Below are 17065 nucleotides of genomic sequence, written 5' to 3' on the forward strand. Positions count from 1 at the left end.
GAAGAAAATATAAGCAGAAAAAATCAATTTGCACTGTTTTTATTATTATCACTTTTTTATATTAATTAACTGTTTTGTAAAATTGCAAATTTCATTTTCTCAGATTCTATTTGTAAATGTTATAGCAACTCCTTTGATCAAGAAGGCATTAATTTCTTGTCTTTTTTTGTTAATATTTAGGTTAACATAATTATTTTGTAATTGAATTTCAAGAAAGATACTTTATTTATTTAAACTGATATTTCATTTTAAGTACATATGAGGGATACTGTGTAACACGGGTGAACTTTACTAAACAGACCTGTGAGAAAACCTCATCTTAAGTATTGGAAGATGATAAAGTAACAAAGGTGAACTCCATTTAAAGCAAAGGTCTCTAATACTAATAATCCACGGATAAAAAGGCCTTTACTTGATGAAAATTTATTACAACGAAAAGAAACAAACAAAATATGTACATTATTTTGGATTGTGATCCACACTACTGTTTAACAAATGACTGAGCAACAGCAGTGAAATTGATATAAGGATGGGATAGCTATGCAATAGACTGTTTTACGTTCTTTTTTGTTTTTTTTTTTAGAAGAAAGTTGAACTCAACAGCAATAACATTACCAGTAGAATCTTCATCTTTTTCTTTTATGAAAATTGACATTTGTCGAGTTTGCCCTTTTTGCATGGGATGCCTCATATATAATAAATACAACTTACTTAACGCTATTTAATAGTTGTAAAACCACTATTAAATAAAAATACAAATACAATGTAAAAATAGGGAAAAAGCAATAAGTAAAAAAAATTAATTTTTACAAAATAATAAAATACAGACATACGCATTCTTATCTGTAGAACTTCACTCAAGATGTTTTTATGAAGTAAATCATTAATAAAGTTTAGCAACATACGGCGATCACTGATGACATTTTAGTAACATATAAAGATAATAACGTAAATCTTTTAAAAAGTTATAATTGGAAACAAATTATTTCCCATTTTTCCTCATACCTCAAATACATTAAAAGTACTTCACTAAATTTGAATGGATATACACTGAGTTTCTTTTAAAAGAAATTGTACACAGGAAAGTATAGCGATATAAAGTGTGAAAATATAATACTAGCGTGTGCAGTGAAAATGACATAGACATGCTAACTGTGATGGTCACAAAAATATGAAATTTTAATACATAAAGCCAAAAATAATTTACAAGAAAATTATAAATCAAAATTTTTCAATGACCAAAGATATGTATTGAATAAAGAATTTTGATTATATTTAGCGTCAACAATGGAACAAGTAATATTTTTAAAAATTAACCTAAATAAATACTCCAATATACCAACACAAAATGGGAGAAGAAAAATCAGGTTGTCTGAAATGGCAACTGTAAAGAAGCCTGGCAATAGATGTACAATTTCATTAAGGAATTTAGTTATCCTTCTTGTACTATTTATACTATGAGGTGAATTTCTTATTTATGTATTCTATCTGTTTATTATTTTTTTGTTTTTGTTTTTATTTATAAATTAAGATTTTTTTCATTCTAAATCAGCAAATTGATTGTTTTTGGCGAGTTATGTCAAAAGAAGCTAGCAAAATTATTTCTTAAAACTGCAATGGAGATTTAATGAATTAAATAAACAAATAAGGATAGTATGGAAAGATACGATAAAACATTTTAATTACAAATTATATGTAATAACACTGGTATACAAAATTTTGTCCCAGAGCAATTTGAAGTGGTTTTTGAGTACTTTTTCCCTTGAATTCAAAAAGTCAACAAAATTTTTCTGTCGCCCTTAGTTTTCAAGTTACATCCTGTTCACTGATATATACATTATGTAAATTATGCGATTATGTTATGGTATTACGCATTTAATACGTAACTGAATAAAAAAAATTGTACCGATTAAGCATTTAAAAATTATTAGTTTGTTATGAAAGAAGGACTGCAACGGCATAGAACAACAATACAATTAGTCATAACTGCCCGATGATGCAGTTCTAAAATGAGTAGGAAAATGGCTTTCTTACAGAATTAGTCATCATTGTTTGTCAAAGTAATGTCACAAGCAACATTTGTTTTGATTATAATGTCAAAGTTACTGGTTCAAGCCATAGCCAGTCTGTGTTGAATGTTTACTCGTCGATACATCTTTCATGTGTATATACTGATGTAATATAGTTCAGTGTAAACATTTCTCAATTACAACGTATTCTAAATTTAGATTTAATTTTTTTAATTCAAGAAGCGTAGTAAATATTTTTTTGTAGTGTTTGTATATCGTGTGATTTTGCAAAATGCCTAGAAATTGTGTAACTTTCCTCCTCCCAAATGGCTTTTGCTACATTTGTGATGAGGTATCAAAGCGCACTATTTCATCAAAATGGGCTTGGATTCACTTACATAAAAAGTAAGTTTCCAAAGATCAGTGAAGCAAAACTCAAAGAAGGAATCTTTGTAGGACCTCAAATTAGAAATTTACTTAAAGAAAACAACTTTGATAGTAAGTTAAATGAGGTGAAGAAAGCTGCATGGAAGTCTTTTAATAGCATTTTCCAGAACTTCTTTGGAAACCATAAAGCTGAAAATTACAAAGAAATAGTGGGTAATCTTTTATTTAAAATCTTATAAAATCATAGGATGCAACAAGTCACTGAAGATTCACTTTTTGGACTCTCTTTTTTCTGTTTAGCTTCCAAAACCACCAGGTATTATTCAGAGAATGAGTGAGGATGATATGTATAAATGTTGGTGAAAGTTAACAAAAATAAAATGACACACAGCTCATATTTGCCAAAAGAAATTGGACTTTAATTAGAGAAAAACAACTTAACCTTATCTTAAATCATAACCTTAAAAAAATTGAATGAAATTACAGAATAAACATGACTTAATTCTATACAGAATTTAAACAAGAAATATCAGCTGAAATCAGCATATCAGTTATAATAATACATGACAAATACATAAATATGCACTTTTCAAATAATCAATTTGAAAATCTACAATTGAACATAGCCTGAAAAATAAAAGAGCATAAATCACCTTTTTTACAATCATATACTTATAAACATAACATCAATAAACATAGTATAACTGGAAAACTGTTGCATTACCGACATATTCTGTAATAATGAAAATAAGCAATGAACAAATGTCATTAACTTAGAAAAATAAACTACAGTAATTCTTATCATTGGCACTGGCCTTTTCTGAATTATGAACATCATCAAACTTATCATTAAATAATTAAAACTAGCAATTCTAGTTTATTGTAGAAAAAAAGGCCACGATAATATTCCAGTACAAAAGAGAGTTAATTACAATAATCAAATTGAAATAAGTAATCATATAAATAGAGTTCATTTAGTAAGTAAGCTTTCTTGAAAATATGAAATTACAAAGTCAAAAATCATAACTTCACATCAGGAGTTACTTTCTTTAGATTAATTTAAAAAGAGTAATATGAATTCAGTTCATGAATAGATAAGAATTAACCTCTGCGATTAACAAATTACATTAAATTAAAAGAAAGAGTTAATTATAATATAAACAAATTGTAATAAGTAATCTTATAAAAAGAGTTCATTTAGTAAGCAAGCTTTCTTGAAAATACTTAAGCTTCTTAGCCATTCTCATGTTAATGACTTCCTTTTTCTAATTTGTAAAATAATATATCTTGATTGAGCAAAACAATATTTAACAAGGATTAGAATTATTAATAACAGCAATAGTGTAACACATTAAAAATTATGTAACATAAAATATAAATAAACTGTCTCAGTAAAATTGTTATTTTCCAAATGAAATCAGAAGTTTGTGCAGTTACAAGGGTCAATGGAATACAACAAAAAACATTCTTGAAAGTTGCTAAAATGTATATAAAATGTTATTAATCAACACATTAATGTTTGTGACATACATATTTTTATAATTCTAAAGTAGTATTCAATTACAAGTAGATTTGATAATAATGACAGTTGGCATTAATAACACAAAATGTGCTACACATGAAAAATGATAACATAACGTTAATCAGGTAATTTAGTTAAATTACCTTTAACTAAGCCACCTTGCGTGACTATACTTGAATGAAGCAATGGTTGTATAAGTCATCTTGAATTTCAAATACATAAAGTACAATTAGTTGAATATTTCACTGATTTTACTGATAACATAACTGTTTAATATAATAAATGATGAATAATTTGAACTTGCCTTAATCACACATAATATTTGCAAAAGATTAACTCGTGAATGAAAGTACACATGAATACATACAGTTAATCCTAGGCGTAGTTTGCAATAGCGTATAAAAAATACAGAGGTGAAAAATTGTTGAGAAATTGAGAAATACGGAGCGTCGATTTGTAGTAACGAGACTGGAGAGATTCTGCATCGATAAACTTGGCTGGATTGTAGTAACTGAACCACTTTCAATACTAGAGGTAAACTATTGAACTTAAAAAGTAACTTATCAGAGAAACGAGGAAAAACGAAAATAGAAAACTGTGAAATCATGAAGACACTGATGAGTAGAACAAGAGAATATTTAGACAGAGAAATACCACAACGTTTATGAGAGTATGAAGACGACGAAAGTTTTTTTAACACATTATACAAGAGAGAGAGAATATTGTAGCCTGGAGGACCAGCCTTGTGGATTCGCACAACGTGAAAGTCTGGACTAGAATGACCAAAGCTGGCATGGTGAGAGGTAGGGAAAGCGAACAAAGCAATGGACAGAAGTGTGTGTGTATGTGTGTTGACAACAAGAGTAGTGTTAGTATGTGTAAGTGTAAGAGTAAGTGTTAGTATGAGAACGATTAGAGAAAACGTGTGGAATTTGGGAACGAAGACATAACAAAAATAATTTACAAGCAAGCAGACCATTAAAGAATTATGTAAGACTGATAAAAATAAATTCTGAATACCCACAAGTTGAAGAAATGAGATCAGGGCAGACAAAGAGAATTAGACTTCTAGGAACTATGACAATATTGAAATTGGTAAGAATAAAAAACACTTAATATATATATATATTATATATTAAGTGTTTTTTATATATATATATATATATATATATTAAGACTAAACAGCAATAAATAATGCATGATAGAAATAAGCTGACACCAATATGATGATGCAACAGTAAGTCAAACTAGAGCCTGAGAGAAATCGCTAACTAAAACAACAAACCAAACCAAACTATATTAAAAGCACACATAAGATAAGCCTTACAAAAAAGCAAAATAAATTTACCAAACCTGTAATAATTACAAGACTCAACCATAACTTTGAATACATTGGAATAAACGCAACTTTACGCAATGGCGTAAACAATGAATGTAAATGAAGTGTAGTCTTGTACAGTCTCAGGTCGACCGATCCTGAGATGTGTGGTTAATTGAAACCCAACCAGCAAAGAACACCGGTATCCACGATCTACAATTCAGAACTGTATAAAAGTAACTGCCTTTACTAGGATTTGAACCTTAGAACTCTCGACTTCGGAACTCTCGAAATTGGCTGATTTGCGATGAGTTTAACCACTAAACCAACCCGGTGGGTTCATTTCTTGGACTCACACTTGGATTTCTTCCCACCAAATCTAGAAGCAGTCAGCGATGAAAAGCGAATGATTCCATCAGGATATTTCAGATATGAAAAAGCAGTATGAGGGCAGGTGGGGTTCGAGCATACTAGCTGACTATTGTTGGATCCTAAAGAGAGATGTTCATGATGCAAAATATCATAGAAAATCAAACATTACTACTTTTTAGGCAAGATCATATTATTCCAAGAATGTATTTTAAATATGTAATGCTGTAAAATTAAAATAGTTGTCTCTAAAAATCTTTATGTGATAGACTAATTCTGAGACCACATTTGAATTCAGCATGAAAAATGTTATTAGATTCACTCATTTTCACTTCTGGGACAAAATTAATCAAATTTTGTATACTACTGTTATAATTGTTAGTAATATTAAAACAGGTTATATTTTTCATATGTTCTGTATGCATTTAGCCTGGTAATGCAGATACAACATGATGTAAGACAACAATGGTCATATGAACATGTGAGTATTGTGTAAGACATTTTATGAATTTTTATTAATCCTAGTTAATAAAAACACTTTATTATTATTAAATGTACATATATATAATCTTTAATAAAATAAATCATTGTTAAAATAAATGAATAACATCGCAAACTAAACTTAAAAAAAATGGATACAATGAGAAATTACATAAACAAAATTCAAATTATTTTAAATAAAAAAACAATAAAGATCTATAAATAAAAAGTATGTGAAATAAAAACACAAAGCCTGATCTGAAATTACAAATAAATCAATTCATTCAGTTAAACATTATGGATTAATTAGTGTGTATAAGAACAAAACATATGTCCCAGCTTATAAATCAAACAATGGCATTTCCAAATATTTTTTAACTATCCAAATAAAAAATAAATATAATTTCAGTGGAGTATACAAGAGGTGTCTCAGAAGAAGTTGAACAAACTTCAAGAACTGATTCAAAACATCAAAAGAAACAAAACATTTCATAAGGGCAAATGCCATATCTTACTTAATTTTTCCTCTGTTCATCATTTTGTGTTTATGTCTTAAGAATGGATTGAGATATTTTTAAGAAATTTAGTGTACATATATGCGACAACATCTATCAAATAAATAATTTTGAAACTTTTACCTTTCAAAAGTCTAAAATGGTGGCCATTTAAAATACTAAATCATTAATAATTTTATAAATATTAGTTACATCAAATTATGTTTTATTACATAAAATGTTAGGCTTTTTATTATGAACAAAATGATACGACATTTGTTCAAATTTATTGATACATACAACCAAAATATGATAATTAATTTGATTTAATCAGAAATAATTCATTTTCAGGCAGACTCACAGATTGTGAATACTTAATTGTCAAAATAAAAAACAAAGAAGCTATTTTAACAGTGTTCGTACCACTGTTCTGTATTTATAAAAAGTGATGTGTACTTAATTAGTTTAGAATTTAAATAAGTTTATGTCCAAATTTTTTGTAAACATTTAATTTTTGTAGATTTTTTAATTCATTGTTATTATTATAAATTTTTAAAATTTTAACTGTTGTAATTTAATGTATTGCTGATTATAAATAAAACGGATACAGACAAAATGATTTTCTTGATAAATTACCAGACTGAAAATTGTTAAATTAATTATATAATTATAACTTCCCATTTATAAACAAGGGTCCTTGAAAATGTCCCTGTGAAGTCAGTTCAATGTAAAAATCTTACATAATAACTAACAGATTTCTTTATTATAAAGACATTTTTATTCATTAACAATACCTTGAATTTTCATATGAAAATACTTGGTGTATCACAATAATTCCAGAGTATATATTATATGATGTAATTAAAATTTAATACTAAGCAATATCTTTCTATCCTCTATAACTAAAAAAAAGGAAAAAATCATCAGAACTGGTTTAAATGATAAAAAAAAATTAGGCTTGAATTACATAAAAAAATAATTAGTTAAGAAAAATCACCTTTCTGAGGTTGATAAAAACAGATTCATTTTTTGACCTTCTAATAACATGTTAACAAAAATAATCATCAATACTTAGGTTTAATCAAAAAAATATATAATTTTAAATAAAATTCAAATACTATACTTTAGAATTGTCATCGGTTTCAACCTGTAATCCTGTCTCAGTATTTCCAGCTGTTTCAGAACAAACTAAATCAGATTTATTCGCATCGCTTGGAGACTGGCCTAAAAAATAAAACATGTATAATTTTAAACAGATTTAATATAAACAATTTAATTACATGAATATAAAAATTAAAATTACCTGTTAATACTCCCTTACTTACCCACAACACCTTCTTCCTTAAAAACCATATGAAGATTCACATACAGACCATAATGGCAAAATTAAAAGTAAAGCTAATTTTCAAATACAGAACTTTAGTTTGTTTATCTCTATTTATTTCACATATAGTAATGTAAGAATAATTATTCATATATAAAATAATAGTTACATCATTTCAATTCGAGATCTCATGCAATTAAAAAAAATTACACACGGTATGAATATTTATGTTTCAAATGTCAAAACAATGATGAAGATGAAAACAAATGACAAGGAAACTACTTTCTTAAACAAAAAATGGTTAAATTGAGGTAAAGCAGAAAAGAAATTTATGAAGCCGTTACCAGAAAGCTGGAATAATGAAACAGTAGTTCAATATAAAGAAACTATTGTTGAATCATTAAGTTAAATTCATTCTAGAGAAAATCTTATGAAATTATGCATTGAAATGTTCTGCTTTATGAGTATGACATATACACTGAGAAAGAAAAACAAAAAATGTTTTCGATTCAGGGGGGGAAATGGAGGCCAATGGCAAAGTTTTAAGCTTGAATTACATAAAAAGAGGGATAAGTTTCTAAAATCACAAAGATTAAAGAGAAGCTGCTTCCATAACTCACAACTGAAGGAATAGCTAACTACTTTGGTAATGTTGTAAGAGGAAAGGAGATATTGAAGATAAAACTGTGAAGTCCAATTTCTACGTAAAAGAAAAATGGAGATTAAAAATGAAAAATAATGGACATTATGAAAGAGGGCTTAATATTTCAGTAAGTAAAAAGAGTAGCAAAGAACACGACTGAAAAGAGAAAATCGGTGCAAGAAAAAAAGGGAGAATATTCTCTTAATGATGATTAATAATAATAATAATAATAATAATAATAATGTCTTTAATTAGCAAAAAATATTATAATATCTAGAATATAACAAAATAAATAAATTATATAGACAATACTCACTGACAAAGATAGACTGAAAGATCAGCTGATCTAACTATGAAATAAAAATAACCTAATATTCTCTACACAATACACTATACATGCTATCCGATATTAATAACAAAACTATCTATAATTTTTTACAAGTTTTCAGTCGTCTCTTTTTTTGCATCTTCTACTGAGATTTCCAAAACTGTTTTAATTAATCCTCCTTTAATGATAGTCCCAGCTGATTAATCTATTCTAAATCGCTCTGATTAAAGTTAATACAGAGAGTAAAGTTAAAGAAGAAATATGAAAATTAAAAACCAAAATTGTCTCCCGAAAAATGGAGTTAGTGAACTCCAATTCTCCAGAAGAAAATCATAGGATACTGGTCTTCTATTGCTTCCCCAACATTAACCCTTAAACAAAAGAGGCAGCTGCCTCAGCGTCTCTGTGTTAAAAGCCATTCTCTTTGTGAAGAGAGTGATTCCCCACACCATTAAACAAGGGCAATCTGGCACATTTCTGCTAAAGTGAAAAGTATGGACTCAGAAGGCCCAGAAGACAAACAGAAGAGGGACTGTGGCGAGAAGAAAGATGCAATATATTTTCAATTGCCAACTTTGCCCCAGGATAACAGCAATATAGTATTAAAGATCCATAATCTAAAAATGATTATTACCTTGAACACAATTAAAAATTCTGCCATTCTAAAGCAAACAAATGTAATATATACCCGTCAATTAAAATAAACTACCTGGCACCTAATAAGAAAGATCCACCAGAAAGGGCCTAATATCCAAGTTCTGCAAAATAGTAGAGGGTATCTTTCCTGATATACCTGTATTGCAATCCATTCTGATTAAAGTTCAATTTAATCTTCATTTTTACTCTGCTTGTCCATTTAATCATGTCCAATCTTGTCCATGCCAACATTTCAAATATCTGCATTCTTTCATTTTTCTCCATTTTCATAATGCATTTGTTCCACATTGATAAAAAAGTATACTGCAAACATATAACACTTCATAAAATATTACTTGTCTAATTACATGACTGTATTTTTCTATAAAAAATATATTTAGCAATTGCTATTCTAGTTTTTATTTCACCTACTCTTTTGTAAGTTTCTAATAACATAGTACTGAAGTATCTGTACTGTTATTTAGCACATGCTAAATGAAGAGTATTTTTTATTAACTTCAATAAATATATAAAACAAGGTTAGTAAAAAACTTCTCTTCCTATATCATACTATTCAATTTGAGCATTCTTTATTTTTATAGTTGTTTTCTGATTCAGGTACAATTCTTTAATTATAATTCTTCTATCATCAAAATATAATTTTTATAAATAACAATAAAAAGCAACTCGGAGAAATAATTTTCTTTGATTATATGTCCCAAAGATACTTCAAAATTCGATTTTTATTTCTGCATTAATACTTTGAAAATGTCATTGAACAGCATGGCAAATCATGATAATGTTTAAAAACTAGAAAATATTAAAATTTACCTGCAAATTAATGGAACTTTTCACCGAAATGGGCTAATTTTGGAAGCACTGTGCCCATTTTAAAAAGGTTAGGTAACTCCCTCGAGTATCTAATTAAATAACATGTTATTGTTAAGCAGTTTGTTTAGCATTAGTTGTTTGTTTAGCAGATGCATTGTTTTTGTCAAATTTTTTGGGTTCCTAAATTTCATGTTGTTAAAGTATGTTTAGGATTTCATTTTTATTTACTACATATAAAATCCGTATGTTGTATTTGATGTCTCTATATGTGTCCTTCTGAGAGATGATTTAGAAATTTGATTGTATTGTGTATAGTGCCAACATGCATTCTAGTAGATGTGATAAAACAATAAAAATTTTAATTTTTCTCAAAAAGAATTTACTTATTGCTATAGTTATGTTCTCCACTTCAAAGTAGTCCCCCAGATATGTAAAACACTTATGACATTTCTACCAATCCTCAAAGCATTTGTGGAAACCATTCATTGGTACACCTTTAAGTTAACTTAACATTATTTTTTCTTTATGTTTTCTACCGTTGCAAATCATTGTCCTATTAATGTTCTCTTAATCAGTGGTTACAAATAAAAGTTACAAGCTGCCATATTTGGAGAACATATGATATGATGTAGCATCAATATAGTGTTATTTTTGGCAAAATAATCATGAATTAATAATAGTGGGGTGTGAGCAGAAGTGTTGTCATGATGCAAAATCCAAGATTTGTTTGGAGGTCATTTTCTTCAGATCGCCTCACGTCAATGGAATAAAACTGCTAAGTAATACAATTTGCTAACTGTATAACCTTGTGCTAGGAATTCATAATAGACAACACCATTGTAATTGAAAAAAACATTAAGATAACATTAACATTACCCTTACAATCAACTGAACTTAGCATATTTTTTTTTTTGTCTTGGTTCTTGCATCGGGATGATCGGTCCTTCTTTTCAATATCATAATGATATACTCATGTTCTGTCAACTGCAATGACATTTTGGGTAATTCTGTGCCATCAGAACAATTTTCAGCTAAAAATTGTTCTGGAATGTTACTTTTGTTGAAAATTTAATAGTTTTTGAATAAATTTTGCTGCAACACATTTCATATCCAAAATGTCAATAAAAATTGTTTCACTTGAGCCATAAGAGATTTTCATCTCTTCAGCACTTCTCTAATAGTAATGTGGTAATTACTGATCACTCTGTCACTAATCTTGTAAATATTTTCATCTACTGTTGGTGTGATAGGACATCCAACCCTTTGTCATTTTCACACTCTTCTTAAACCATGAAGGCACTAGAACCACTCGTAAATCTTTTTGTGTCGACATAACAACCGTGTCACACACCTTCACCACTTCACTTCATTCAATTTTTATGCAAGATTTAATATAAATCATTTCTCCATCATTTTCAAACAACATAAATCAAAAAATGTAATAATTATGTTCTACTTATTTGACTGCCAAACTTGAATTATTCATCTAACATGGCTGAAAGTATTGATATACATCATAGACAGAGCTGTCATCATGTGGGAAAAAGACAAACTCAGATGAAAAGGCATGGTACAGAGAATTCAGAAATTTTCATTATTTTGATTACACCTCATATTTATAAGTAAAATGTTCAACTGGCACAATATTTCATGCAATCACTGTAGTAATGGAGATTTGCCGATTGAAGTACAAACTTTAATGAATTGAATTAATGAACTATGAACTGTGAGTTAATTTGCACAATCCTGGGTTACTATGAATTTGATGTGTGTTTTGTTGGTATTAAATGTTAGCTCCTGATGTATGTTAGTGGTATATATTTTCTGTTGCTAGATTTTATTCTTTATATAGCATCCTGTTTGTAAATGTGAATGGGTATTCACCTGTATCTGATATTTTACTGTTCTTAGTACTTCAGTGTAGTTGTTGTCAGCTAGCAAAGGTGTGTGAATTAGGTGACATAACATGTGTTTTGAAAACAGCACATCCGTATGGTGTTAATTGTTATATTTGCTGTAAATAAGAGTATCATTGTATCGAGGTGCTTCGATGATGCATTCGGGACCCTCAGGTGTGAAAGGGGGGACGTGGCGGTTTGCTGGACCCGCGCAATGCAGGTGCAACAACCTAGTGTAGGCCAGGGAAGGGCAGCCCACTAGTTGAGGGGTGCAGTGGTCGTCCAGAAGGGATGGCTACTGTATCCTGATGAAGCTTGTGGGACCCCGAAGGGAAGCCCTAGAAGAGGGCAGACGACTGCCACGACATCCTGAAGTGATTGTGTTAAAGCCTAACGGCGAGGACCGGTCACTTTAGGGGTGTTAAAAAAAGGTTAAAAAGAAGAAGAGTATCATTGTAAAGGGTTTCCAAGATATTTTTAAAGTATTATTATCTATATTGGAAATGATGCGGTCAAAGAAATTAAATAATTTTTTTTGATAATATTCCACAATGATCTGTATACTAATTAGGTACAATTTGTTAATGGATATATGGAATAAATAGCATTTTCTTATATTTCCATTTTGTAGAGTATGACATCAATACTGTAAAGTCAAAATAATATTTTGCCAAAGTGTTTCTTATTATGTAATACAAGCCCAAGTATTAAGCTAACAGCAGATAGACGAATGGAGCTAGGCTGGTCAAGTGTAATATTTATGTTGTGTTAAGGTTACAATTACAATCGTGTTAAGGTTGTGTCCTGTGGGTTTTTTGTGACTTATGAAGTACGTTAAAAGTTTCTTGTACAGATGATTTGAAAGAAAAAGTTCTGTAAATTTGAAATTGTCATTTAATATGTAATAATAATTTTAACGTATAGTTTCATAAAACGGTCTTGTAATGTTTTTTAGTAATGAACCATACTCTTAAAACAATTTGAGTTTAAAAACGTTTTGGTGCAGAAATTTTTTTCTTCTATTATGAAATAATATAAAGTTGATTCTAACTTCAGTTTCACAATGAAAGTAAGATATATTGGTACTTACGTATTAACGCCACCGCAGCTACAGCTTTATTTAAAAACAAAGTAGTCGATCGGATTTCGGTGGAAAATGGGCCGATATAGAGTTTAACATAGATTCAAAACAGTCTCTTTATTAATTTTAATAAATGGTTATTTATATTTATTTATTTTATAAATATAATTTAACCAAACTTAACCTATGCTCGCTAACCTTGACTAATTAACAGGAGTGTTTTGATTATTTAAATAATAAATAATTGCAATAATTACTGAATTTACTAAATAAATATTCAAAAAATTACGGTGTTAATTAGTCAAGGTTAGCGAGCGAAGCGAGCGTAGGTTAAGTTTGGTTAAATTATATTTATAAAATAAATAAATATAAATAACCATTTACTAAAATTAATAGACTGCTCATTTTCCACCGAAATCCAATTGACTACTTTGTTTTTAAATAAAGCTGTAGCTGCCGTGGCGTTAATACGTAAGTACCGATATATCTTAATTTTTCAAATGTATTTTACTCCACATAATAATTTATAACAAAAAACTTACTCCATCATTACTACAGTAAATTAAATTTTATAATAAAATAACAACGAAATAAATAAACTTAAGTACTGTTACTTACTATTATTTTTCTTGAAGAATCTTGAAAATATGTAACTCAGACCGGGAGATTCTTCGGGTTCAGGTGAAAGTGGTGCAAATTCAGTTAACTGTGAAACTGAATTAAGATTACGATTCATTTCTAAAGATATTTGACAAAATTAAGAAAAATATTTAGCTAACAGACTCGGTATTACATAGATACATCATCGTTACAAGATCACAAAGATCAATCGATTTAAAAAAACTGCTTAAGCCACAAGAGCGATTTGTTCAGTCTGTCAACTCTGCCTTTATCGAAAAAATCAAACAATTTTCTTTAAAATCTGTATACAAAATAAATTCCATTGAACTGAACAAGCTAGATATAATTAAATAAATATTTAAAGTAGCCAAGCAAGTCTTATCACCAGTTGTGTAAATAAAAATTAAACATGCAACATGCCGATTAGTTTTCACGATCGATCGATATAAATTGTAATATCAGCAGCCTATGATTTCGAATTTATAGTAAAATCAAACACGTAGAAATCCTAAAATACTATGTCATATCAACGAAACTTCAAAAAATAACCGACAGTCAGAAACACTCCAGATCTACATAGAATCAGCTGCGAACTGCAGTGAAAAATTATAACAGCTGATTTCAAGACAATAGTCATATGTTTCATTGCAGTGAGAAATGAACATGGAGGGATATTGTTCAATACTTCGTCAAAATGTGTATCGCATGTAACAATAGTGATGGCTTCGAGTTCGTTAAATGCGGAAGGACAGAAAAAATTACGTGTAATGAGTTTAGATTATATTAAAAGTAGTCTTATCAGAAAAACGTCCAGCAAATCTATGTGTGGTTGTAGTAACAATGTAGACCTAAATTTAGACGATGATGTCGAACAAATTTCTACCGAGGTAGATAGCGATTCTGTTAGGGTCGACAATAAAAATGGGACATGTAAAGAATGTGGTAAAAGAAAGGTAAATCATAAATCGGGTTTATTTAAATTTTTAAGGAAGGGATTATGGTGGAAAACAAATAATTTAGGTGCCGATTCTGTTAATAATAGATGTATATCTAATAATAAAGTGATATCAGATTGCACTAATAGTGCATTTCCGTCTATGATTAGTGATTTTAATAAGTCCAAAGATAATAATTTAAACTATAACGATTGTATAGATAAACCATATTGTGATGTAACTACTTCGGAGGTGCTAGAGGTATCTAACAAGTGCAATATTAACAGTGTAGTTGTAAGTAATGTATCTTCTGATTTGATGACCACCAAGGAAGATTCTTGTAACCAGGAACAACAAACTAACTTTTTCTTAGATATTGAAACCAGAATTGTAGAAAATGAACTGCCATGTTCTGATAATGGGATAGTTTCCAATTCTAATGATATTGAAATAGCTAATACAGATATCAGTTCTGATTATCAAAATTCTGAATCCGTTTTATCTTCACCTAGTCCAAAAACTCGAAGTCTTGCGTGTGAATTATTAAAATTGTCTAAGTATGGTTGGTACTGGGGTCCGATATCACGTGAAGAAGCTGAAGAAAAACTACATGACCAGCCTGATGGTGCATTTCTAGTTAGAGACTCATCTGCTGACCATTACTTATTGAGTTTAAGTTTCAAAAGTTCTGGAAAATTGCTTCATACACGAATAGAGCATAGTCAGGGTCTGTTCAGCTTTTACCATCAGCAGGAACAAGAAGGATTTGCTACAATTGGAGAATTAATTGATCATTCTGTTTCATCTTCACAGTCTGCTGTTTTCTGTTATTCTCGTCCACGATCACCTGGCCACCCTGCATTTCCTGTAAGATTAACTAAACCTGTATCACGTTTTACCCAAGTTAGGTCATTACAATATTTATGTCGTTTTGTTATTCGACAGTATATTACTGTAGATAATATAGAAAATCTCCCTTTACCTAAGAAAATCAAGGGATACATTCAGGAAGGTCATTATTAATGATATTTTAAAGTGTTGTTAAGCTGTGAATAAAAAAGGATTTTTTTTTAGATAAGTTTCAACACATTTGTGTAAACTGTTTTAATGTAAATTGTCTCTTATATATCCTCTTTTATCTAATAAAATATCTCATATCAAATTGGGGCCAATGAAGTATTTTCCTTTATTCGTGTTCAGAGACAATCTTATATATGTGTGTTATATATTATTTATATCTTTATTTAATTTTGACGGATTGAAAATTTTCATTAAAATAATTTTTCACTTACTACCTTTTCTTTTTGTGTTTTCTACACTTAACTGCAGCTCAGAATCATACCTGCTAGTCCTTATTTTTTTATAACAAAAGCCCATGATATAGCCTAAATAGGAATTTTTCTGTTGCCGAGTTAAAATATTTAGTTCTCACATAATCAGCAATCCTAACTTTTAATGTTGAATTGGATTTATTATACTGTAATAGATTTTGATATGTATATATCATTGCTCTTTACGTGTAAATGTATGTATAATATAAGATCAGCTACTATATAAGATAGCTACTGGTCTGTACGTACAAATATCTATGTAGCAAATATTGTATTAGAATTCTTTTTACCATTTTGTTAATATTATTCCTTGTTTTTATGTTAATATTTCTATGAAATCATGTTTTTCCTAGTTTGTATGATTGTTTTTTTGTTTTTTTTTTTTTTTTTGTTACTAGTCTTTAATAATATATTTTTTTGTTAATTTTTCATGTATTCATGTTTCAGTATTTATTAGTGATGGGAAAGATAGAGATTACATAAATCTTTACCAGCTTTATTTTTCTTCAGAAAATTCTCTCTCTCTCTCTCTCTCTCTATATATATATATATATATATATGCTGTTAAATTTTTATTACATTAAGGGAAATGGGAAATAAATCTTGAGGTTAGTTTTGTTGTTGATTTTTATTTAAGTATAAGCTTAATTTCATTAAATAATTCAAACTGAAGTTTTTAAAAAGCATTTATTCTTTTTAAGAAATTATTGTTATATACTGTATGATTATATGTTTTTAAGGTGTTTATTAGTGTTTAAAATGTGTTTTTACATGAATACGTAATACACCCTATCTGTTTTTAAATTTTTCTGTGTAATAACTGTTATCTGTTTGTGTAAATCGATTGGAAAATATTTA

At 28.8% G+C, this 17065-nt stretch overlaps 2 protein-coding genes across 6 annotated transcripts in view; one reads left to right on the plus strand and one right to left on the minus strand.

Annotated features, from left to right (window-relative positions):
* Positions 1-14541, minus strand: part of fab1 (1-phosphatidylinositol 3-phosphate 5-kinase fab1) — a 143638-nt gene extending 129097 nt beyond the window's left edge. For 2 of the 5 annotated variants that reach the window (XM_075369034.1, XM_075369030.1), the window contains exons 1-2: positions 13939-14540; positions 7703-7803 (exon numbers count right to left, since the gene is read on the minus strand). In XM_075369034.1, the coding sequence (XP_075225149.1) occupies positions 7703-7803; positions 13939-14056 (219 nt within the window). In that variant the 5' untranslated portion in view covers positions 14057-14540. Of the gene's footprint in view, positions 1-7702; positions 7804-9667; positions 9800-13938 lie in introns of those variants that run through there. The other 3 variants (XM_075369033.1, XM_075369031.1, XM_075369032.1) reach the window with 3 other exon arrangements.
* Positions 14542-14605: 64 nt separating this feature from the next.
* Positions 14606-16311, plus strand: LOC142327069 (uncharacterized). The gene has a single exon (XM_075369872.1). The coding sequence runs from the start codon at positions 14661-14663 to the stop codon at positions 15897-15899; it is 1239 nt and encodes a 412-aa protein (XP_075225987.1). The 5' UTR covers positions 14606-14660; the 3' UTR covers positions 15900-16311.
* Positions 16312-17065: the final 754 nt, after the last annotated feature.

This window comes from Lycorma delicatula, chromosome 6, assembly GCF_047948215.1.
Source record: "Lycorma delicatula isolate Av1 chromosome 6, ASM4794821v1, whole genome shotgun sequence".
Taxonomy (NCBI): Eukaryota; Metazoa; Arthropoda; class Insecta; order Hemiptera; family Fulgoridae; genus Lycorma; species Lycorma delicatula.